Below are 22,525 nucleotides of genomic sequence, written 5' to 3'. Positions count from 1 at the left end.
TGAGCAGGTGGAGGGTTTCAAAATCCTGCAAACAGAAGTTGTGAGCAAGAGCAGCTTTTTCCTGTGAAAGAAAATAAACCCTTGCTGTTGGTGAGGGGGCAGACATACCCTGTAACCAACAATTAATTTGCAAACTGGCTGCAATGTGGCCAAGTGTGACAGGACACATGTGTGAAACAAGGCAATTGTGAAAGGTGAGATGTTAGAGCAGATGAATCCCTCTGATCTGCAGATCAAACCCCTTTGCCTGGTCTTGCCTGCATCACATCCCAGCTGATCCAGGCAGTGTGCTACAGACCTGGCAACTCTGCCCATGAGCTGAGAAAGCAAAACCAACCAGGAGCAGCACAAACGTACAAAACACTCCAGTTTACTTCCAGCACCATTCCCAGCATGTAAGTTACACCTCTCCCAAACAGAAGTCTTTTACTTTTCCCAGTCCCACAGCAGTGCAGCTCAGTAGTCAATGGGCTTAGAGCCATTTCCCATCTTAGCAACGGAAGTGATCTCTTGGCTTACTGGATCCCAAAGAGAATTCCGGGCAGCAAAACACAACAAGCTGCTTCCAGCAAGTCAAGAGGCAGCAGTGCTCTGCTGTCTGTCTCCCACAGAGCCCTGCAAGCAGTGCTGGCTGCCCTGGCCCCTCTCAGAGTGGGGGCACCCCCCTGAATTTTCGGATGACGTTGGCCAGCCGCTTGGCCAGCCCGCCCCGGCTGGGCTCCTCCACGTGGAACGTTCTGGTCAGCAGGTTGTAGAAGGAGCCGTAGCACACGGCCACCACGGTGCAGGTGAGGCAGATGACGTTGTAGGGCATGCTGAAGTCTGGGGTTGGCAGGTTCACCAGCAGTGGCTCTGTGTACAGGCGCACAAAATAGCTGGAGCCATCGGAGGAAGGAAACCTGGAGAGTGGGAGAAGGAAAGGCAAGGTCAGCCTGCACAGGACCTGTGTTTGTGCTCACCAGAGAGAATGAGAGCAGCCACAGCCTGCAGGTTGTGGCACAGCCCTGCTCCCCACACACTCACAGTGAGGTGAAGAGAGGGCTCTGCTCCACATCCATGTCCTTCATTGCAGTGACACTGGGCACCAGGGCACTGAGCACAGATGAACTAAGGGGACAAAGAACACGCCAGTGTCAGTCCTGGCAGGAAAGACATCTCCAGAGACCTGGGCAGTAAGTCCTATGCAAAGCCCAGAAAGGGATGAGGAGCTGAGGAATGTCATTACCCAACATAAAAGCCATGATTGGGGTCAGGTGGGTACTCTGTCCACTTCAGCAAGGCCCTCTCAAACTGGATTGTGATCTTGGTGACGGAGTTGGCTGGCAGCTGGATCAGCATTTCCAAGAGGTGCGGCCGGCTCCGGTCCTGGGCTGGCTGGTAGTGGATGTAACCTAACCCCAAAGAGATTTCCACATTGGCACCAGGGAAACCTTGTCCAATCTCACATTGCCTGGACACCTCCCATGAGGTGGGTGCTCCTGCTTCCACTGTCATGAGAGAGGTTTTCTGGGCAAGTGAAGATGCACCCATAGCAAAAAGTATGTGTTAAAAGTAAATTTAGCTGGTCTTTAAAGCTACTGACCCATGATGGTCAGGTATTCATAAGGAAAGGTATAAATGCAAAATAAAACGCAATTATCAGTTTTAAATTGAGCTTCCTGTGCTACAAAAATTAATTCATGTTGGTTTAAATCCTTATTGGATTATCAAACACCATCCTTGTGCCTCTTATAAATAAAACTAATTTAATGGTCTCATCTGCTGTGAGCACTGAACTTGAGGCTAGGAAAACATCCTGAAATATTTTGTTTCACAATCCAGTTTCCCAGGGATCACTGGGACCTGAGGGAGGGATTAAACCACCTTTGGAATGAGCTGCTCATGCCAAGGGAATGGGGTGGCATGTGCTGCTTGGAGGGTTCACTCACTGGGCTTGTTCTCCTTCCCTTTGGTGATGATGGTGAGGGTGTGCACGTAGAGGCGCAGGTACCAGGGCACAGTCTCCAGCAGGATCACGGGGAAGGCTCGGTAGGGGTGGGTGTTGTAGATGAGGGTGCAGATCTCCCCGGTCTGCAGCCCGTACCCGCCCACGTAACGCTGAGCATGGAGCGTGGGAATGGGCATTTCCGCTGTGAAGAGCAAGGACAGCAGAGGGGTGATTTTCAGCCCTGGAGCCCTGGCCAGTGGTGCAGGTGAAGTGAAGTTCTGCTCACTCACAGCTGTCTTGGGGCCGCTTCCACTTCAGCTGCACATTGAGGCTGCGAGATGTGTTGAAGAGGGAGGGGCTCAGCAGGTCATAGACAGCGTAGGTTCTCCTGTCTCCCTGGACAATAGCTTCGTGTACTGATGTTGGAGGGGGGGACACTTCCAGCAGCTCCTTTTCCTGAGGAAAGCAAATGGACCATGAAAGGAAAAAGTGCCCCTTGAAGAAACTGGCAGCACTGAGCAAAGTCCCTCCAGGTAGCCCTGAGCTTTGCCACCCAACAGCCAGCTCTGTGCTCTCCCCTCAGCCCTGCTCAGAGCAAGAAAATCACCTCCCTGTGTTAGCCCCTGAGAGGCCAGGCCATGCAGAGGATGGAGGTGAGGATGTTTCAGAGCCACAAGAAGTGGCAGAACTGAGGGAGCAGGGGATGCTTTCTGGCCCATGAGCTTACCTTGTTCTTGGGGGAAATGTCAACGTAGACTTTGCTTTGCGATGCCAGAGGACACGTGTCAGTCAGCGTGCGAGAGAACATCTTAAACAGGGACCAGTCTGTGGGAAGCAAGGTCAGCTGGCAGGTCAAGTGCTGCAGGCTGGGAGCACGCCAGCACAGCCACCACGCTTACCTTTCTTTCCTTGGCCACTGGAAAAGAAGTCAAAGACCACAGTGAGAGTCTGTCTAAGCTCCCAGGACATAGCCAGGCAGGAGGCATCCTGGACAAGAGACAAGCAGCTCTGATCACACCTTCTGGAGAGGGAGGACACCAGGATGGAGCTGGACCTCCACCAGGATTACAAGATTTCCATTGAGGTTATCAGAGAAGGAGGATGACAGCTGTGTTAGACACAGTGAACCCATCACAGGGTAGCTGAGCAAATCACTGTGATACCTTGCAATGTGACAAGGGGGCTTTGGATTTTCTCTTGAGGAGCTCAGGGAGGGAGCTGAGCCAGCACTTACCCTGCAGATGGGGCGGATGTGCACTGCCTGGGAGTGGTAACTGCTGTGGAACAGGCGCTCAGCCTTCAGCAGCACAGCCAGCCCAGCCTGCAGGGAACAGGAGAAACTCAGCCCTGCCCTGTCCTCTGCTCCCACCGAGAGAAAGTCCTGAGGGAACCTCCCAGTGCATGCTCCCACATTGCTGCTGGGAGCCCAGCTCCATCAGGAGTGGCCCCATTGGGCAGCAGGACTTCTCTTTACCTTTGAGCCACACGGCAGCAGCTTCTTCCAGGGGGTGAGGTTCTCTGTGCAGACAACTTCCCTGGGCAGGACAGCGTAACGCAGGAGATGGTGATCTGTCCCTGGGCAGGGAGAGGCAGGAGAGCAGGCTGGGAGTGCTACAGCCATGAGCACAGCAGCAGTGTTCCACACCCAGTGTGCCCCACATCCCACCACCCTCAGAGCATGCCTGAAATGCAGTGAGCTCCACCAGAACTAGATCCCACTCTGTTCAGAGTGATTGGAAAGAATGGTAAGGATATATCCTAGCAGATCTTCTTTTGTGAGTGCCTTAAATCCTGTGGTCCTCACTGTTTCATAAAACATTTTTTATAGAGTCAAGTAAGGGCCTGGGAGCACCTGCCATGTATTACTTGTGGGTTTCCTCTGTTTAAATCCAAGCCTTGTTTGTAGGGAGAGGAAATCCTTCCTGGGAAGGGTTAATGGATGCTGTTGTACACACCCAGACCCAGAGTCATTGCAGGACCTGCACCTGGAATGCTGGCAGTGGCCCAGGGCAGAACTAAAGTGAGAGAGCAGAGCCAGGCTCACCATTGGCCAAACCCAGGGGTTTGAAGGATGCTGTTGGAATCACTGTGTTGGTCGAGTCAATAAAGTTGAGAGAAGCACAGAATATTCCTGAAAGGATGTTACTCAGTTCTTTCCAGGCTTTGTCAACACTGTGTGAGAAGAGACACCAGAGATTACTCAGCAGCTCAAATCCTTGAAACAACATGTGTTAAGTCAGTAACATTCAGAAATGACCACACTGGGTTACCAAAGCTGCATGAAGTATGCAGAGAAACTGCTGGGCTGGCATTCTCCAGCTCTCTTGGTATTTTATTTTGACACATCAGATCTGAGGGACACACAGCAGGGCTTCACAGGCATCACAGAGCCAAGGGACAGGGTGGTGGGCACGGCTGGTATGTGAGGAGAGAGGCCAGGGGAGCTGGGAGCACACAGGAGGTGATATGTGTGAATGGGGAAGGGGCTGTGAGGCCCACAGCAACGCCTTGGTGCAGCTCCAAAGGCTGACTCAACCAGCAGACAAGGGATGGGACACTTGCAGGGAGGAGAGGGCTCTGTGAGTCCCCACAGGGCTGGTGTGCTCAGGGAGGTGGTGACAGGTACTGGATGGGAGTCAAAGGAAGTGAGTCATGGATGAGAGGCCAAGATACAGCCCCACTGTATCAGCGCAGCAAGGGTCCTGCAATCCACCCTGAACCCTCATCCCCCATGCTGTTGTACCCCAATGACACACACACACCCACTGCTTGGTTAGATCAGTGTTATTTCTCTCTGTGCCATCGTTAAGTGCTTGCCATCACAGAGCCCACAGGGGAATTACTTGGGCCTTTAATGAACAGGGATTTGCCCTCAGCACCACATCCTGTCCTGTGAACAGATGGGGTATGTTCTGTGGGTTTTTAGAGCTACTCCTGGGCTCTTCTTTCCAGCAGACATTTTTCAACCCAGGAGGCCCACTCACACACCGTGGCTGCCTCAGGAGGGACAAACAACCGCTCCTGGGAGCAGTGGCCACAGAGGGGACCCAGAGTGACAGATCCGTGGCTGGGGTACCTACTCGGTGACCGTGGGCTGGAACCAGACCCAGAGCTCGGCGCCAGCGGGTGCCTGGAGGGGCGGCTGCCCCCAGTAGCGGGTGCGCCAGAAGCCCTGGGTGAGCGCGAGGTGCAGCTCCCGCACGCCCAGCGCTGCCACCAGCCGCCCCAGCGCCTTCGGGAAGAGCCTGTAGTGAGAGACTGCGGGCAGCGTCAGTCCCTGCCTCTCGCATCCCCGATCCCTTCCCGACATCAACCAGGGCCTGCCCCAACGCGACATCACCGGCACTGCCTCTGCTTGCGCCACCACACACAGCCCGATGGCGTCACGGGCCCCCCGTGATGTCACCGCTCCGTCCCCACAGCCTCGCTCTGCCCCGTCCCTGCTCACCTCACCCCGCCTCTGACGTCATTCCCGCCCGTGACGTCATCGCTCGATGCAAACCATCACGTCGCGGGGTCCCTCCGCGATAGCCCCGCTCCTGCGCACCACCCCAACCAATAGCAGCGCGGTCCGCCCCCGTGCTAGCCAATAGCGACGCGGTCCGCCCCCGCGCCAGCCAATAGCGGCGCGGTCCGCCCCGGCCGGGCCCGCCCTACCTGCGCCCCGCTGCAGGTCCGCGTCCCAGCGCGTGCGGAACTGGAAGGTGGCGGCCACATCGCCGGTGGGCAGCGGGCTCAGCAGGAGCTCCTCCCGCAGCGCGTCCCGCCGCTCCCGGCCCGCGTCCGCCCGCCCGGGCCCGGGCCCTGCCGCCGCCAGCAGCAGCAGCAGCAGCACCGCCGCCGCCATCCCACCGCCCGCCCCGCCCCGTCCCGCGCCGCTTCCGCTTCCGCCGTGCCGGCAATGGCGGCGCTTCCGGGGACGCCATGGAGACGCTGTGAGCGCCGGGCTGTCCCGGCCTGGCACCGGAGCCGCTGCACGGAGCGAGCACGGAGCCCCCGCGGGGAGAAGGAGAAGCGCCAGCCCGGCTGTGCCTGCGCCTGCCCCAGCCCCGGAGCGAGCGCCAGCGCTCTCACAGAACCGCGGAAAGGACCCCAGGGGTGATCGCGGTTAACTCTGGCGCTGTGAGGGGGGATCGAGCGCTCCCTCCGCCACTCTGAAATCGGGGCTGAGGGGAGGCCCTGGCGCCGTCCCAGCTTGGGCGGCTCCCCCGGAGTGCCGCAGGACGCTGCGAGAACTGTCCCTGTCCCCAGGTGGCTTCCAGTTCTCAGCCGTTCCCGCCGCTCTCCCTCGCTCCTCGGCTCCTTCCCGCAGGGCAGCGCCCATCTCCGGGTGCGGAGCCGTCCGGGAGCGCCCCGCTCCCACACCCGCCTGCCGGGGACGGGAACGGCGGCCACAGCAGCACAGCGCCGGCGCTGACGGTCCGATGGAGCTCACAGCATCTCCGTTCTCCCCGTGATGATTTGAGTGTGGTGATTTGTTCCAGTAGGAAATAAGCATAGAAATTATAGCAACGTGTGGTTGCCACTTACCAGCTGTTGTACGTTGTTGATTACCCACTTGCCCAGATCTTAGGTTCTCATGCAAGTTAACTTGGAACTGACTATGTGATTCAGTGTTTGTGAAGAATAAGGAGTTACTTTATATATCTTTTTCCCCCTCTTGCTAATTAATGGCATCACATAAAACCAGAAAGTCAGCATGCCCAGAAAAAAAATAAAGGTAATATTTACATAATATTGTTGGCTTTGTTATTTGATTTTTTTTTTTACACTGGGCAACTCCTTGCAACAGGATACTTGTAGGTAATAAAGGTTTAGATGCATTTTGGAACTGATCAGCCAAATTAAAGGTAAAAACATCCACCCAGAGCTGTTAATTACCCTATACCTAGATAGGGAAGTCCCTGTGCTACAGCCTGAACAGTCATGAAGCCTGCCCCTTTTTTCTTGATCAATTCCCCAGCTTAAGGCAGCACATGCCACACATTTCTGCTGCACTCGGCTATGGGGCACTCCAGCTGGTCCCACAAAGTGCCGGCTGCACAGCAACAGTGCAGTAATGTCTCAACACCCCTGGGGAGCAGCCAGGATGAGGAGAGCATTCCCTGGCTTCTGTTGCTTATCTGCCAGGCTCCTTTCCCCATGGTGACCGTGGCTGTGCTGATGCAGAGGCAGGGACAGCGCTTTCCTGGCCTGCAGCCACTGATGGTGGCAAGAGGCCTGTGGCCAGCTTTGTGCCCAGCTTTGCACCAAGTGGGCAGTACAGTGGCCTCATGGTGGTGGTGTTTTCTCCATCCTGTGGAGCAGCACGGGGGGAGCAGCTGCTGCTGTTCTCTGCTCAGCCCATCTGCATTGGAAGTGCCCCCTGTGCTCATGGCTGGTGGCACCCCAGCCCTGCTCAGGCCAGCTGTGTCTGTGCTCTGTAGAGCCTGAGTTGCTCCCCATGGTGCCCTGCAGCCCTTCCCTGCCAAGGCCTGTGCTGTCTGTCCCTGCCCTGGGCACAGGAGCCAGCCCTGGGCTGTGCAACAGGAGGTTTCATTTGTTCATGCATATGTAGCACAGTGAGCACAGTGGCTCTGCACTGCTCTCCCTCCTGCAGTCCCCTCTGAGCCCTCATTCCCCAATGACACACACGCCCACTGCTTGGTTAGATCAGTGTTATTTCTCTCTGTGCCATCGTTAAGTGCTTGTCTGGACAGACCCTTTGTCAGTAGGGCAGGGGGAAGGGGATCCCAAGGGATGGCTTTCTGCAGGTGGTGGGGCTGTGGGATGCTGAGCATGTTGGGGGGTGGGGGGGTTGAAGCAGGGAGTGTTAGCAGCAAAGCCTGAAGAGTTAATTTTGGGAGCTTACAGTACCCCTTTCCTTCTCCTTTAGCTGCCAGGAGAACACATGGAGGGAGAGGAGGGGAAAACCCTCTCTCCCCTGTGGCAGGGCAGCAGTCCAGGATGGGGTTCACTGAGCACCAGCAGCTTTTCCTTCTGAGCTGGCCAGTCTGTAGGGAGGAGGCTGGGAGCAGGGCAGAGCTGCCTGCTAGCTCCTCACCACCTGCTCTTTGGGACTGTCCTCCTGCAGGTCCTCCTCATCCGACTGCACCACGGGGGTCTCGGCCCCCTCCTCGCTGGTGTCCAGACTGTTCAGGTCCGTGGAGGCAGAGGAGGTGGAGGAAATGCGAGATTTGCTCTCAGCTGTGTTGGGCACTTGCAGGGTGATCTCCTCTGGGCACTGGCTGGTATCTGCCCCTGGAGAGGAGAGCAGTATGAGAATGCAAAAGGCTCTTGGAGGTTTATTGCTGTCTAAGCTTCATGGATGGCCCCTCCAATCTCACTCCTCAGTGGGCTGTGCATTCCTGACCACTCCCCACGTGGCTGCTGCAGCCATTCCCCACCTCACACCCCCGGCTTGGCTCAGGGCACTTGCTTCACATTCCTTCCCCGTTTTTGGCAGTGGAGCCTCTTCCATCTTGCCTGAAGCACGGCTCAGAGCCACGCTGTGTGAGGCTGTTGGCTGCAGCAGTTGAGAGGAGACCTGTGGTTTGACCTCACTACAGTGTGTGAGTGGGGAGGAATGTGCTGGCAGCCCTTGCTTTCCCTGCAGACCCCAGCCCAGCTCCCTGGGGTGGAGCTGGGAGGTGGGGAGGTTCTGCAGCCTCCCTGCTCAGCACAAAGGTTTCTGCAGCATGGAGGGGACCCTGGGAGTTGTGACAAGGCACTGGCTGCTCCAGAGAGTCATCAGGACACGGGAATTTGACTCATAGACTCTGGAAGGTGCCTAGGCTCTTCTGTCTTCTGCAGCACAAGGAATTTACAGGGGTCTGGATGTCTGGGCTGTGGAGGTGGATACTGATGTGGAACAGCCCAGTATGAGGTCCCTCCAACTACACAGGCCCAGCACCAATATCTGCCTTTGGGTGGGTGTGGATCTGCCCCAGGGCTGAGGAATGAGTCAGTGTGGGCACTGGAGGCAGGAATGGCTTCCAGCCTGGCCCACAAAGGGCTTGGAACTGCACATACCTGGCAGAGACCCAGCAATGCTGCTCTCCTCTGTCCCACAGCCCAGAAACACATCCACAGTGTCCTGGTCTGACAGGTCCAGCACATCCATCTGCTCCAGCATGTCCACGTTCACCTCCATGGAGGAAATGCTGCCTAAGGGGGCTGCAGAGACAGAGATCAGTGAAAAGGTGAGTGATAGTGCCAGGCAAAGGGCACCATCAGCTCTGGGCAGGCAGGACCCTGAGGGGGGAGAACAGCTAAGGAACTGAACTTTGCTTGCTGGTAAGAGATGCCAGGAAAATCATGTTTCCTTAAAAGATCCCTCTGGAAGCCCCTGCTGTGTCACTGCAGTCCTTGTCCCTGCTCCAAAATGCAGCCTGCCCAGAGGCAGACTCTACAGGGCACAGCCTGGTACCCATGTGCCTTCAGTGGAGGGGTGTGAGTGACCCACAGCACACCCACACACGGCCACTGTGCTCCCACCTTGGTTCAGGACATGGGTGTCCTGTTTAGGCTGGGGATGTCCCAGCAATCTCCAAGCCCTGTGTCACTGTCCCCTGTGTCACTGTCCCCTGTGTCACACCCCAGCCCCCTGCTGGTGCCCACAGCACGTACGTCTCCGGTGCTCAATCTGCAGGTGGGACATGGGGAAGAAGAAATCCACATCATGCTGGAAAACCTCCTCAAAGAACTTCTGTCTGTCCCGCAGCTTCAGCTGCTGCTGCTGCATCTGCTCTGCGTCCAGGTTCCGCTGGGCCTGTTCCATCTCAGCTGGGGAGAGAAGGTCAGGAGAGCTGGAGCAGGCAGGGCTGTCTGAGCCCTCCTGCCTGTCCCAGCTCACACTGCATGGCTGGTGGTTCCCTTCTGCTCTGCTTTACCAGCACACATTGATTTAGTCACCGTGGATGGATGTGACACACCAGAGCAGCAGCATCACCAGCACTTGTTGTGCTGGAGCCTCGGATCCCTCCCTGAGGTGCAGGGGAGCTCATGTGCTGTGCTCACAGCTGCTGAAGGGAGTTCTCAAGGGGGAAGGGGAGCTGGGGTGAGATCAGCCGCGGTTTGCACACTTTCAAGTTTCAGTTTCCTTGCTACCAAACAGAGGGCTGTCTGTGAATGCTAACCAGCAGGGGAACTCCCAGGGTCAAGAGCTGGCCTTAGTGCTCCAGGCTTTCTGGGCCGAAGGATGTATAAGGAATGAAAGGATCTGGCAGCCGTGTCACCCCTGCCCGTGCACAGCCCTGCCTGTCACACCCCCGCCACCGCCGTCACTGTAAATGCAGCCGCGCCCACGCTCCAGGCTCACATCCCGCTCACAGCCAGCTTGGCTTCTGCCTGCACAAACATTTTCATTCCTGTAATTCCTCCAGCAGTTCACTGCCGGTGCTTGTGTCCCCAGCTCACGGGAGGGAGCGATGGGAGCCCTTGGGCTGTTTTGAAGGAGATTGTTGCTGCATTCCCTGTCTTGGTAACTTCCTTTTGGGCTGGGTACTCAAAATAACAAGGACCCAAGTGGCACAGAGAGGCTGTGGCTGGTGGCCCCAGCTGTTCCCAGGCTGGTGTTTGACCTCAGCCATTCCACATTTCCTTTTTGCTGCACTTGGCCCAACCGGCACAAGGAAAATGTGATTATTGGAGCAGGCAGTGTAATAACCAAGGAAACCAAACAAACATCCTGTGCTCTGCCTGAGTACAACCCAAACCCTCTGCTCCTCCAGGCTGGGGAGGAGGGAACAGAGGGAGCAGCATCCCCACCCTGTCTGGCAGGAACAGGGGCAAGGACAGCAGGGAGCTGGGTAAAAGCAGCATGGAGCAGCACAGGAGCCATGCAGGAGAGAGGTGCTGAGCCTGGTGAGATGCCATGGAGATCAATGTCACATCTTCCTGAGAGCTCCTCCGGGGCTTCTCTGCATCCTGTTTCTGGGGCATCCTTCAGTGAAACCCATCATCTGCAGGTGCTGCCCCGCGGGCTGGGCTGTGCTGGCAGCACCACGTGGGGATGCACCGTGACTCAGGGCGACTCACCACGCACTCTGGAAGAGGCTCTGATCCTCTTCTGGCTGCTCAGCCTCTTCCTGCAATGGCTGGGGCAGCAGTCCAGGCTCCCTGAAGGGCTCTTTGCCTTGGTATGTCTGACCAAAGCACTGGTGCCAAGGCTCAGTGCAGGGCCCAGGATGGTGGTGCCGGTGAACCTTCCCTGCTGGGAAAGCCACCTCACCAGGTGGCTGCAGCCTGGTGCTGCTGGGGTACAGCAAACACCTCCAGCCTCCCTGTGCTATCTGCAGAACAGAATGAAGCCAGGGACAAGGAGGGGGTGATCAAGGCTCTGATTATGGAGCTGTCTCCCTTCAGCAGCTGGCTGTCCCAGGCAGAGCTGTGCTCCCCAGCCCAGCTGTGCTGAATCCATGGCACACTGCCGCAGTTCACCACACCGAGGGGAGCCCATCTCCAGCTGCGCAGAGGCTGGGCTCAGGGCAGAGGCTGTGCTGGCTCCAGGACCCAGGGTGACAGACCAGCTCTCCATGGGACATCTTCCAAAGAGACCTCAGTGTGGAGCTAAGGACCAGTGTCCAAATCCTTCTGCAGCGCAATCACAGAATAAAGCAGAAAGCTCTTGTGTGCTGTCCTGAGTGCCATGAATGCGGCCGATCCGGGCTGTAAATGCTCTCCCTGCACGTGACCGATACTCGCACTAAGTGCGCTCGGGAGAGTGATGACGGCGGCTGGTGGCAGCATTCCTGTGGGCGCCGGGGTTTCTCTTGAGGGAGAAATTAGCAGGACATGTTTATGAACTTGTTTTCGAGCTCTGCTCGGGGAGTTGGGCACGAGCACTGAGCTCCCATTATGTAAGGAGCGCCGGCAGCGGGAGGCAGCAGCTGGGGCTGCGCTCGGCCCTGCCTGACCCGTGACGGCGGTGGGAGCCGGGGATGGAGCCGGGGATGGAGCCGGGGATGGAGCCTGCCCCCCTCGCACGGCGCTTCCGAGCGCAGGGGAGCGCACAGCCCCGCCAGTGCGGCCGCCCCTCGGCAGCCCCGGCCGGGAATAAAGGAGCGCGGCGTTCCCTGCCGCGGGCCTGCCCATGTGACGGCCGGTCACACTCGGTGGCTGTCAGCCGCCGGGATTGTCTCATCCCGCTGGCATGTTCCCACCGCGGGACACGTTAGCGCGCACAATGCGGCCCCTGTGCACCGTGGGGGATCTGTCGGTACCTGCTGGTGGCCTGGCTTTTATTACCATTGTCATGGTTATTGCTGGAGCCCGCTCAGGCGAGGGGCTGGGGGCTGATCAGCATTCCGAGCCAGGCTCTGCCCCGCTGGCCGAGCCTCCCAGCGCGGCTGCGGCGGCTCCGAGCGCCCCGCTGCCCTCAGATCCTTCCGGCTCTCACGGCTCATTCAGCGCTGCTCGGACAGCAACCGGGGCCAAACACTGCTGCGGAGTTTGGGCAGGATTCCCCGCGGGGATTTCCTCTCACCTGCTGCTAGGCAGATGGCCGCAGGGTGGGCTGTGGGCCAGGAGGATGGCCCCAGTGGTCCCTCTGCCCTGTCAGGGCACACCAAAGAGCCACCACCCCTCTCGTTGTGTGGGCTTGTGGCCACGCCGTGGTGGGGAAAGGCGTGGGAGGGCTGGGAGGCAGAACTCTGTCAGCTCTCCCATCCACACCTTCGCCAAAGCAGGCTTGGGAGAGGAGAAACTTCTGGATGCACTTTGGATAGGGCAGGGGCCAGACAGGGCTGGAGAAGGCTGGGAGCGCCAGCTCAAGGTGTACTCCGACCCAGCTGCCTTTCTGCTGGGAGGGAATGCACTTTTCATCCCTCATGGCCATCGGGATCCTGGCACACCCGCTCTGTGCCGGTAAATGGGAGGGGTGTGTTTGGGTTGGGAGAAGGATTGTTAGTGAAGGCACAAGGCCAAGAGAGGATGGGAATGGCCTTTTCTTGAGGCCACGGCTCTGCAATATCTTGCAGTGGTTTCGAGGGATTTAAAGAAGGTCCTGAAAAATAATATGGGCTGTGGAAAGGAGCAGCAGGTGCTGGCGAAGTGAGCAGAGTTTAAGTGGGAGGTTACTCCAACAATGGACAGTTCTCTGGTGAATGAAAGGGCTGGAGTAAGAGCCTTCCTGGAGCCCAAACCTCCTATTCTGCTCCTTCAGAGAAGTTCAGGATGCCCCAGCTTGCCTAAATGCACCTTCCACACCCCCAGGTTTGCAAGGAGATGGGTGGGGGGCAGTGCAGCTCCTCAGCTGCCTCAGCATCTTCTGGGAGTCTGTGCAGAGATGGCAAACCTTTTCCTGCCCCCCTGCCCCAGCACAAGCCCTGCAGAACAAGGATAACTCCCAAGGGCTTTCAGCTCCTTCAGCCTTGGGAGAAGCGGCTGGGGAGAAGAGCTGGGACTGCCCAGAGAATCACGCAGGGTCAGGCCACGCAGAGATGGGATGCTCAGACTCCAGCTGCCTGAGTGTTAATGCCCTGCACAGCTCTCCATCGGCACGTCTGACCTCGTGTTGCAGCACAGCAAAAAATAACCGTGGTCCTGATGAGAGGAAATGCACCGGGCGAGTGCGAGGGAGGCAGTGGTTTTGGCAGGGCTGCTCGCTGGGAAAAGCAGGGAGGAGGGAATGGAGAAATGGAGAGAGAGGACACGGCACCTCGTAACCCCTGTGTGTACCGTGGTTTCATCGCCTGCACTCCTCCGAGCGATCTCCAAATCCCCTGCGTCTCAGCACTAAAAATATCCTTCCCTGCCGCCCGGAGCTCTTCGCCGGCAGAGGCTGTGTCATAAGACCCTGCTATTTGCGGGGCCCTGCTTCCTTTCACGCGAGGAGAAGCATGAGAACGGAGCAGCGCTGTGCCCGGGGCACGGCAGGCACAACCCGGGCACGGTGCCTGGCAGGCTGCTCCTCCACAAGCCCGGCTCCCCCGGCTGCCGCTCGCCACGGAGTTTGCTGTGCCCAGCATCCTCAGCCCTGCGGGCACGGGGGGATCCGCTCCTTGCGGCAGCCACGGCGCTCTGAGAGCGGCGATCCCACTCCAGAACAAGCCCGCGACCCAACAGGTTCCCGAGCTCTGCCGCTTCCCAAGCAGGTGTCCCTCCAATCCCCCCGGTCCCCGAGCATGCCCGACCCGGCACGGAGCTCCCGGCAGCCCCTAAAGCAGCGGGGCCGGCAGCAGGTTGGTGCAGGAGGGGCTCGGGGTTTGGAGGCTCCGGGGGCAGGTGGGGCACAGGGCTTGGCCAGGGGCATCAGGTGTGCGCTGCGGGGAGGATGTGGCACCCCAGCCCTGCCCGCCCGCCCGGTGCCCCTCTCCCATCCCGCCGAGCCCACCCCGCGGCCGGCACTTACCGGGCAGCCGCCGGCTGCGGCTCTGCGCCCCGGGCCCCGACATGCGGCTGCTGCCAGCGGAGCGGAGCGGGCCGGGCCCGGCCGGACCGGGCCGGGCGGGGGGACGGGGATCAGTGCGGGCCCCCCCGGCCGCCGCCGCTCTCCCAAGGCGCGCTGCGGGGCGGCGCTCGGCGCGGCACGGGGCGGAACCGGCGCGCCCATTGCCGCCGCACCGCGGCCGCGCCTCCCGCCCGCCCGCCGGGTCCCGCTCCGCCGCCGCCGGGGATGGGCTCTGCCGTGCACACGGACAGTCAGAAGGTCCCCGGTACCCATGGACAGCAGGGTCCCCGTGCGCAGTACCCGGGTCTCTGCTTTGCGGGACACACGGGGTGTCCCCATGCAGGGTCCCTGGTCCTGCAGAGGGTCCCTCCCCACCGCGGCCGCCCCAAGCAGAGATCAGTGCTGGGCTGCAGGTGCCTGCCCCGGCAGCAGCTGTGCCCCGCTGGCGGGAGATGGGCAGGGGGAGAGGGGGAAGGCAGGAGCTGTGCCTGGGCAGGGAGAACAGTTACCATTCATGCTCGCCTTTTCTTTGCTTATCTTCTCAAAATGCCCAGCTCACGCATTCCCGCGCAGAGAGGACAGCATCATGTGTTGATGGGCCCTCCCCATGTCACTCCTGGCCTTGTGAGACCCTTATCCCCGGCAGACCCCACCCGGGGCTGCTTTCTCCCACGTTCGGCCCTGCACATCAGGGCTGCTCCTTGGCAGGGCCGAGGGCTTGGCCGCCGCCTCCTTCCTGTGTCTCAGCAGGGTGAGTCAGTGCCTCGCCGTGCCCAGCGCCAGCTCTGCCCGGAGCCCGGTCAGTGCCAAGCTGGAGCGGGGGACATCCACTGTGCCCTTTGCTGGGGCTGGAAGGGAGTTTCCAGTGTCTGTGGCGCGTCCCGCCTGTCCCGTTCTCAGTGTGTTCCTCTCGCTGTCTGCATAACAAAAGATAACTATTGTTTGTGTCCCAGCTCTGTTTTGGCTACTGTTGCTTTGCTGTCCCCCCTATTTCTCCTGGGACCTCCTGCTGCCGAAAACCGGCTTTGTGCTGGGTACCCGGAGCCTGCACCCCGGGGCTGGCTTCAGCTTTCACGGTGGTTTTGAATTTTGTCCACGTAAATGTTTATCCCTGTCCATAACACTCCCAGTCCTTCCTGCCTGGCATGTTGTGGGGTGCCAGCACTGCGGTTTGGGGGGACCGGGCTGGTGTAGCACAAATGGGGGCTTGTGGTCTCTGAGCAGCGGCATGACCAGATCTCTGCCGGGTACCTGCCTTGTTCACAGCTCCGTGTGGCCCCGGGCAGCATCACCCTGTGGGCACCGTCCCTGCTGCCCCCTGGCCGGCCCTGCCAGCGGAGGGGCGAGGAGGCAGCGCCGGGATTAGCTCAGGTCTCTGCTATGTGACACGTCTGTGTCTTTTGGCAGCAGGCACTGCTGCGAGGCGTGGAGCTGTTTGTGCACTCCCGAGTTTCCGGAGCACCCCGAGGTCCCCAGAGCTCGCTGCATCCCCAGTTCCCGCTGCGGGACGGCACATGTGGGTGCTGCCCGTGCAGAGTGACACGTCCCCAGATCCCTGGCTGTCGTGGCCCCTCCATCCTCCCTTGCCGGGAGGGCGTTGGAGAAGCACTGATATCATCGGCACCGAGCCTGACTCATCCTGGCTCTTCAGCACAAGCCGTGCCGCTCAGCGGGGCACACATTTTATTCCCATTAAACCATTGCAGGCAAGCCAGCTCTACATAATGATTTTTTTTTTTTTTTTTACTCGTAGCAAAGCGTGCCTGCCCCGGGCCAAAAGGTGAGAGGGGACAGAAGTGACGCGGGAGTCAGCGGAGAGTCTCCACTTCTGGTACGGAGCCCTAGGAATGATTCTTGCCAGAAACCTGCAGGGTCTGTCTCGGCTGCCGCAGCATCCCTGCCTGCCTGGTGCCTCCAGAGCGGGCTCTCAGCGCTGCCTTGTGCCAACAGCCCCTTCCCCAAATGCCCCGGTCACCATCCCTGGTGGCAATGTCACCTCTCCTCCCCAGCTTCTGCCAAAAGACCCCAGGGGGGGCAGCATCAAAGTGCCCCTGTCATTGTGAGAAAAATGTAAGGTGACTTGTTCCTCCTGCCCTTCCTGCTCAGGTTTTTCCCGTTTATTAGAGGTTTGGGGGGTGAGTCAGGAGCTGCGGGGTGAGGATGGAGCTGGGGAGGAATCGGCAGCTAAGGAAAGGCAAACCAGTTCCAGGCACAGGTGAATCACTTGCTGGTGAAAATACATCTTATTCTCTGGGAGGCATGCGTGGATGGGGTTGGGAGGGAGCTGCAGCTTGACTCCATCAGAAAATTGTGGAGTCAAGAAAAAAAACAAGGCAAGGCAAGGCTGCTTTTCCAGTAAATGAGGCGATACACTGCAAGGGAGCAGCCTGCAGCCGGCAAAGCTCCAGCAACCCGTGGTCCTGCGGCTCCCTTAAAAGGGGCGATTTTAGCCTGGGACAGCGGGGAGACAGAAAAGCCATAAACACCCTCAAAGGAATGTGGCTGCCGAGAAACGAGAATCTCCGCCGGCGAGGCGAGGTGGGGGGAGCCTGGATGGGGTTTGCACCAGCCTGGAGCCAGCCTGTTCCTTGGCCATGCCCTGTCCCGAGGGAGTACCCCGTGTCACAGCGCTAACAGTGCCTGTGCGGTGCTGGGACAGGCTCCTGCCCAGCCCCGGCGTGTCGTGTCCCCACGTCCTCGGGCTCCGTGCCATACAGACATTCCTGCCTGCCAGCTGCTGGCACGGGGGCAGGTAGAGCTGGGAGGTGCTGTGGGGACAGCAGGACACCAGCCTGGGCCAAAGGAGGAGCAGGCAGGGCTGGCAGAGGGTGCCTGTCCCAGAGGAATTCCCTCTTCATCATATCCCACTTCTTTTCAGGCAGCTGAGCTGCTCTGCGCAGACTTTGCTCTCAGTGCCATGGAGCAGCCCTGTGTGGTCCCATTGTGCAGGTTTTTGGGAAGAGCCCTCGGAGCTGGCTTGTCCCTGCAGGTAGCTGTGGGCATGTGGGGACACCTCTGGGCCAGGCTCTCCCCTGCGTGCTCCAGGCTGGTGGCAAATGGGATGTGCCTGACTGAAATGACCATGCTGCTTGATTTTCTCACAGGACTGGTGAAGATGCAGCACGTGGCACTCGTCTGTAAATAAATGTTGTAGTTTGTTGGTTTTGTTGATCTTTCATTAAAAAATAGTCATTGGTTTTCACACCCCAGCCCTTTTTGCTTAGATTTGGGTACATGCAGTGGTTGCAGAGTTGTGGTTTCCAATTGCTCCGGGTTCCTGGGGCTGGAGTTGTCTGGCTGTGGTGGCACAGCTGTCCCGGGGTGAGGGTACCCGGGCACAGAGGGGTCCCACTTATGGGGGTCCTGGTACCAGCCATGTCCATGGGCTGGTGCAGAGCAGTGTCCCCAAGAGCAAAGCTGTCACCAGCAAAGAGAGGAGCTGACATCCCCAGCCTCCACAGCGATGCCACCAAAGCAGGCAGGAAACTTTCTACTTCCCTTCCTGCTGGAGCCAAAGGGATTCCTGGAGCAACAGCTGGGATCGAGCTACAGACATGCAAAATCCCAATTGATGCCACAAAGACCACGCAGCCTCAGGAATTGCTGTGCCAGGGTCTGGGCAGAAGGTTTTGGAGCTGTGGGTGCTGATGTTTAGTCCTTTGACCCTTCAAAAGCTCTGGGTTTTGCTTCCCACCCTTCACTGTGCTCTGCTGTGCTGTTCAAGAGACTCAAGCCAAGTGAAGAGTTCCTTGCCCTGCCCGGAATCCTGCTGCCGGCAGCGGGCACTTCCCCAGGTCCCCGATTCGGTCACACCCGGAGTGGGCAGCAGAGGCTGCGGTGGGCAGGGGGTGGGGGCCTTTGGGGTGAGGATGCTGGTACGGGGTGCCGTGTTCCCGGAGGTGGATGCAGTGTGGGCAGCGCTGGGTGCTGGCAGATTCCCGGCCCGATGCGATGCGGGGACGTGCGGGGCTCGGGATCCGGGGGCTGCGGGTGAGGGGCCGGGGGTGCCCCTGGACGCTCGACAGCCTCGGCCCAGCCCCCTCCTTAATTAGCCGCGGCCGGAGCCGCTCATTAGCGGCGGCTGGGGACGGGTGCCCTCCCCGCGGAGGCGGGAGGGAGGGGAGCGCTGCCGGCCCCGGCGGTGCGGGCACCGGCACGGGCACCGGAGCTGGCACTGGCACCGGCAGCGGAGCGGGGCTGGAGCCCGAGCCCGGCGGAGGATGGGGCAGCGGCAGCGGCGGGGCCCGGCCGTGCTGCTCCTCGCCCTGGGTGAGGGATGCGGGGGTCGGGGCGGGGGGACCGGGAGGAGGGGGATGCGATCAGGGTTCCCTTCTTCCCTCCCTCTCTCTCTCCCTTCGTCCGGGCGGGTCCGCGCGGTTCCCCCCATCGCTGTCCCCGGGCCGGGGGTGCCGGTCCCGGGATGGCAGCCCGGGCTGACCGGGCTCGGGTCGCCCCGTGTCCGCCGGGCTCTGGGCACACCCCGACAACGGCGGGCACAGCCGCGGGGCGGCGGGTTCGGGGTTGTCCCGCGGGGAAGGGGCGCTAGCCCAGCCGGGGCACCCCGGGGCGGGGGTCCTGGGCTCTGTCCCCAGGGGTCCCGGTGCTTACCTGGCCCCGGGGCTGGCAGGGCACCTGGCCGGGCTGCTGGCAGCGGGACCCGCCTGCGCCGACGCTTACCGCGGCCTCTCGGACTGCGTGCTCAAGCTGGGGGACAGCATGGCCACGTACGAGGAGGAGGAGGGCATCGAGCTGCAGGGGCTGCACAGGGTCTGCAGGTGAGTACGGGGCATGGCCAGCCTGGCTTCTGGTACTGTCCCTGTCTGAAAGCTCCTGCCCTCCCGAATCCTGTCGTGCCGGCACACACACGTGTGCTCACACCTCACTCCGGGTTCACACTGACCCAGCGAGCTTCTTTATCCATCCATCCATCCATCCATCCATCCATCCATCCATCCATCCATCCATCCATCCATCCATCCATCCATCATCTCCTACCCGTGTCCCATTGGAGTTTGTATCCCTGGTCCTTGGCAACAGATCCAGCCCCAGCACTGATCCCATCACCCCCTGCATGCCTGCAGCCAGGAGGAGCAGGGCTGGAGGGACCCGACCCGTTCTGCACCCCAGGAAAGTCTCCCCTGCACCCCAGGTTTCTGTCAGTGCTCTGCCCTGGTGCCCAGCGCTGCCAGGGACAGCCCAAAAGAAGTTTTCTCCCTCTCTGTCTGGACCCTTCACCCTTCAGGTGTGGATTTGTCCCAGCCCTGGTTTTCCCAGGTTTGTGGCAGTGCCCTGAGATGGTGATGTTGGCAGGATGTCAACTGTAACAGAGCTGAAGAAGAGCTGGACAATGAGGGGTGGTGTTGGGCAGATTTGGAGTAAGGTCTGCTTAAAAAGCAGATTAGGAGAGCAGCAAGGTGGATGGAAAATGTTTGCAGAGATAAATGGAGGCAGCTTTGCATCTCCAGAGTGAGCTGTGGGGAGTGAACAGGAGTTACAAGGAAACGCAGATAGCAATGAAGGGAAAACCCAGGTGCCTGGGGGCGGTGGAAACCTGGCAGAGCGAGGTGGAGGGCTGGGTGCCCTGGGGTTACACTTTCTGTGCTGCTGGAAACCACCCTGCAGGCTGGGACCTGCTCTGTGCTCCCCCTTCTCCAGGAGAAACCCAGATCGGGTTGAACAGCCTCTCTGGGGCCTGCCTATGGGTGGGCTGAAATGGGAACTGCTCTGGTTCGGACAGAATTGATGCTTTTTGGGTTGTTTGGGTTTTTTTAAAAGGAGGCTTCTTGGTATTAGAAAACACCCAAGCAGCCAGTGTAGTCCATGCTGCTGCTGGCTGCTGGAGGAGAGATTCCTTTGCTGAAGCTCATGTGAAACGTGTGATCTGGATTTTTCCTGCAGCCCAGAGGCACGGACCATCCCCAAAGAGGTCCTGGGATCTTCCCTGGCAGGAAGCTGATGATGTCCCAGCTTCCTGCCAGGAAATATTTCTGAATTATTTGCCTTTGACACCCAGCCTTATCCATTTCTGGAGCTGGTCCCCTCTCCAGGAGGGTGGCTTAGGGATGGACAGGGCACCAGGAGCTGCTCTGGGGGGCTGTGGTGTCTCAGCTCGGTGTGCAGCCTGCCTGCCTGAGCAGATGGGGGCTGTGGAGGGTGAAAGGCTGGGAATTGCCATCCCAGCTGAGAGCAGATCCAGGCTGGAGCTGTGTTCTCCTTCACCTTCCCGAGCTTGTCTTGCCTGAAGACATGGGGCAGGTTTAACTCTTACCTGTCTGAGCTGCCTGCTGCTGCTGCAGGTTGGGAGTGAGCACTGGAGGTTGCCAGGGCTGGCACCAGCTTTTCTCATTATCTGGGGACGTTTATTCTGCCACAGTGACTCGGTTTAATGAACTCCCTCACAGCTGGCGTTCTGACGTAAGCCCCGGCTCTGAGCAGGCAGAGTGCTCAGGTTTGCCTGCCTGCACAAAGTGTCATCCCCAGTACAGGGCACAGCACAGCACCGTGCTGTCCTTTACAGGTGCACAGTGTCCCCTCTCAGGGGACTTTACAGAGGACCTTACAGAGGTGCACAGTGTCCCCTCCCAGCCAGCTGGACTGCATCCCCCTCCTGACAGGTGACATGTGTGCCTGGTGTGTTGGCAGACACGGGAAGGTGTCAGAGCAATTGCTGCTGTCCTGCAGACTCCTGTTTACAGCTTGCAGGGAGCTGGGCATGGTGCCAGCCCCAGCCCATGTGGGACAGGACAGCAGAGCAGCTCCTGTTCATTCCTGCAGGAACACGGGTTGTCTTTGCCTGTTCTCTCTTTTCCTTCTAGTAGTCTCCAAAAGCCTCTTTGCACTGAACAGCTTCTACTTGTGAAAGTAATACCCAGGAGATAAATGGAGATGATTCTAATGAGAACACAGTGACTAACTCCTGCTGCCCCTGCCCGTACCTCAGGAAATCTGAGACAGCCTGTGGGAGCTCTTGTCCTTCTCCCTGCTTTGTGCTCCCATCTGCCCTTGACTCTGCTTGGAGAAAGTGATGAATGAGATGTGCTGGGCCTTTGTTTGCAGCCTGTGTGAGATACTCAGGGAAACATTTGTTGATGGAAAATAATGGATTTTATTGACTTCCAGAGAAAAGGGAGGGGGGAATAAAAGGAATAAATAATTTCAGTGTTTTGAGATTTGGAGTTTTAGCCAAGATGCTCTGGGAGATGATGGAGGGGATGAATAGTCTGGGAAGCTTGCACAAAACACAAGGGCTGTTGCTGCTCAGAGGGCAGGCTCAGGGCAGCAAGGCTCTGCCTGGCATCCAGCACTGTGGCAGTGCAAAGGGACTGACAGTGTGGTGTCTCCTGGCTGCAGGTATTGGGATGAATTCCACACCTGTGCCCTGACAGTGCTCTGGGAGTGCCAGAAGGAAGCAGCAGCTGTCTGGGAGATGCTGAGAATGGAGTCCAGAAAAACCAAATTTCAAGGCAGCTTGTTCGACCTGTGCAGCCCCAGCATGGCCCAAAGCTCTGCCTGGACCCACGTTCCCAACATTTCCATCCTCAGCGTCCCCCTCATCGTCACTTGGCTGAACTTATAAACTGCAGCTCTGTGAGTATCCCAACAGAAAAGTGGTGGCAGGGTGTGGTGTGGCACATTTCAGATGTGTTTTCCAAACCTTGGAGGAATACACTGTGTGGAGCCCAGAAACTCCCGGCTCCATCCTGCACCTGTGAGACATGGAAGAGCTTGGCAGCATCTCCATGGTGTTGAAATTTCTCTGTAATTTGGAGTAACTCCTCTCCCCCTTCTGCCTCAAGGCACAGGCACAGATCTGGCTGTCAGATTTGGGAACTTGTAAATACAGGGCACAGGATTTGGGGAGAAATGATAAATTCTGGAAAAAAAAATGAATGCTGGACTCTTTTATGGCAACTGGAAGGAAACCTGTTTACTTTGCTGACTCTTTCCACTAGATCAACTCTCCAGGGTTTTGATTTGGACACTCAAAACAAGATGGGTATTTTTCCCACTGCTCCCTGAGGTGCAGGGGATGGTGTCTGTCCTGTCACAGGCTGAAGGGAGTCCTTACTTTCTTCTTTGAGGATGTGGTAAAACCCCTGCTGAACAACAATCACAGTTGCATGACTTCTCTTGCACACATCTGAATTTCTGAGTAACTTCTGTGTTATGTGTAAATCCCTTTTCTATGGACAGAGGTGAAAAATATTTGGGGGGAGAGGGAGTATCAA

General features: G+C 58.7%; 3 protein-coding genes across 4 annotated transcripts; 1 reads left to right on the top strand and 2 right to left on the bottom strand.

Moving 5' to 3' along the window:
* Positions 1-354: 354 nt before the first annotated feature.
* On the bottom strand, positions 355-5,781 carry PIGT (phosphatidylinositol glycan anchor biosynthesis class T). Its single transcript, XM_059480674.1, has 12 exons — positions 5,585-5,781; positions 5,008-5,185; positions 3,972-4,099; positions 3,402-3,502; positions 3,162-3,248; positions 2,827-2,914; positions 2,655-2,752; positions 2,218-2,383; positions 1,929-2,129; positions 1,226-1,391; positions 1,024-1,107; positions 355-899 (listed from the first exon to the last, which is right to left on the bottom strand). The coding sequence occupies exons 1-12, from the start codon at positions 5,772-5,774 to the stop codon at positions 647-649; spliced, it is 1,740 nt and encodes a 579-aa protein (XP_059336657.1). The 5' UTR covers positions 5,775-5,781; the 3' UTR covers positions 355-646.
* Positions 5,782-7,570: 1,789 nt separating this feature from the next.
* On the bottom strand, positions 7,571-14,978 carry DBNDD2 (dysbindin domain containing 2). Of its 2 annotated transcripts, none has more exons than XM_059480835.1 (4): positions 14,807-14,978; positions 9,536-9,691; positions 8,939-9,082; positions 7,571-8,167 (listed from the first exon to the last, which is right to left on the bottom strand). In XM_059480835.1, the coding sequence occupies exons 1-4, from the start codon at positions 14,811-14,813 to the stop codon at positions 7,959-7,961; spliced, it is 516 nt and encodes a 171-aa protein (XP_059336818.1). In that variant the 5' UTR covers positions 14,814-14,978; the 3' UTR covers positions 7,571-7,958. The 2 variants fall into 2 exon arrangements, with proteins under 2 accessions (XP_059336818.1, XP_059336817.1); XM_059480834.1 differs by lacking the exon at positions 14,807-14,978 and adding an exon at positions 14,259-14,401.
* Positions 14,979-18,517: 3,539 nt separating this feature from the next.
* LOC132078820 (neuritin-like) lies at positions 18,518-21,912 on the top strand. Its single transcript, XM_059481147.1, has 3 exons — positions 18,518-18,566; positions 18,925-19,072; positions 21,648-21,912. Exons 1-3 carry the CDS (start codon positions 18,518-18,520, stop codon positions 21,871-21,873), a joined length of 423 nt encoding a protein of 140 aa, XP_059337130.1. The 3' UTR covers positions 21,874-21,912.
* The last annotated feature ends 613 nt before the right edge of the window (positions 21,913-22,525 follow it).

This window comes from Ammospiza nelsoni, chromosome 12, assembly GCF_027579445.1.
Source record: "Ammospiza nelsoni isolate bAmmNel1 chromosome 12, bAmmNel1.pri, whole genome shotgun sequence".
Classification (NCBI taxonomy): domain Eukaryota; kingdom Metazoa; phylum Chordata; class Aves; order Passeriformes; family Passerellidae; genus Ammospiza; species Ammospiza nelsoni.
Note: the sequence above shows the minus strand (reverse complement) of the source record. Positions and strands in the feature narration are given on the sequence as shown.

Excerpts from the sequence above, each read along its gene's own strand:
- LOC132078820 (XM_059481147.1), top strand. The coding sequence starts at position 18,518 with ATGGGGCAGCGGCAGCGGCGGGGCCCGGCCGTGCTGCTCCTCGCCCTG. Across the intron at positions 18,567-18,924 it reads CGTGCTGCTCCTCGCCCTGG|GGCACCTGGCCGGGCTGCTG; the intron begins GTGAGGGATGCG and ends CGGGGCTGGCAG. Across the intron at positions 19,073-21,647 it reads GGGCTGCACAGGGTCTGCAG|GTATTGGGATGAATTCCACA; the intron begins GTGAGTACGGGG and ends TCCTGGCTGCAG.
- DBNDD2 (XM_059480834.1), bottom strand. The coding sequence starts at position 14,301 with ATGTCGGGGCCCGGGGCGCAGAGCCGCAGCCGGCGGCTGCCCG. Across the intron at positions 9,692-14,258 it reads CCGCAGCCGGCGGCTGCCCG|CTGAGATGGAACAGGCCCAG; the intron begins GTAAGTGCCGGC and ends TTCTCTCCCCAG. Across the intron at positions 8,168-8,938 it reads CATTGCTGGGTCTCTGCCAG|GGGCAGATACCAGCCAGTGC; the intron begins GTATGTGCAGTT and ends TCTCCTCTCCAG.
- PIGT (XM_059480674.1), bottom strand. The coding sequence starts at position 5,774 with ATGGCGGCGGCGGTGCTGCTGCTGCTGCTGCTGGCGGCGGCAGGGCCC. Across the intron at positions 2,753-2,826 it reads CAGTGGCCAAGGAAAGAAAG|ACTGGTCCCTGTTTAAGATG; the intron begins GTAAGCGTGGTG and ends TGCTTCCCACAG. Across the intron at positions 900-1,023 it reads AGCCCTCTCTTCACCTCACT|GTTTCCTTCCTCCGATGGCT; the intron begins GTGAGTGTGTGG and ends CCCACTCTCCAG.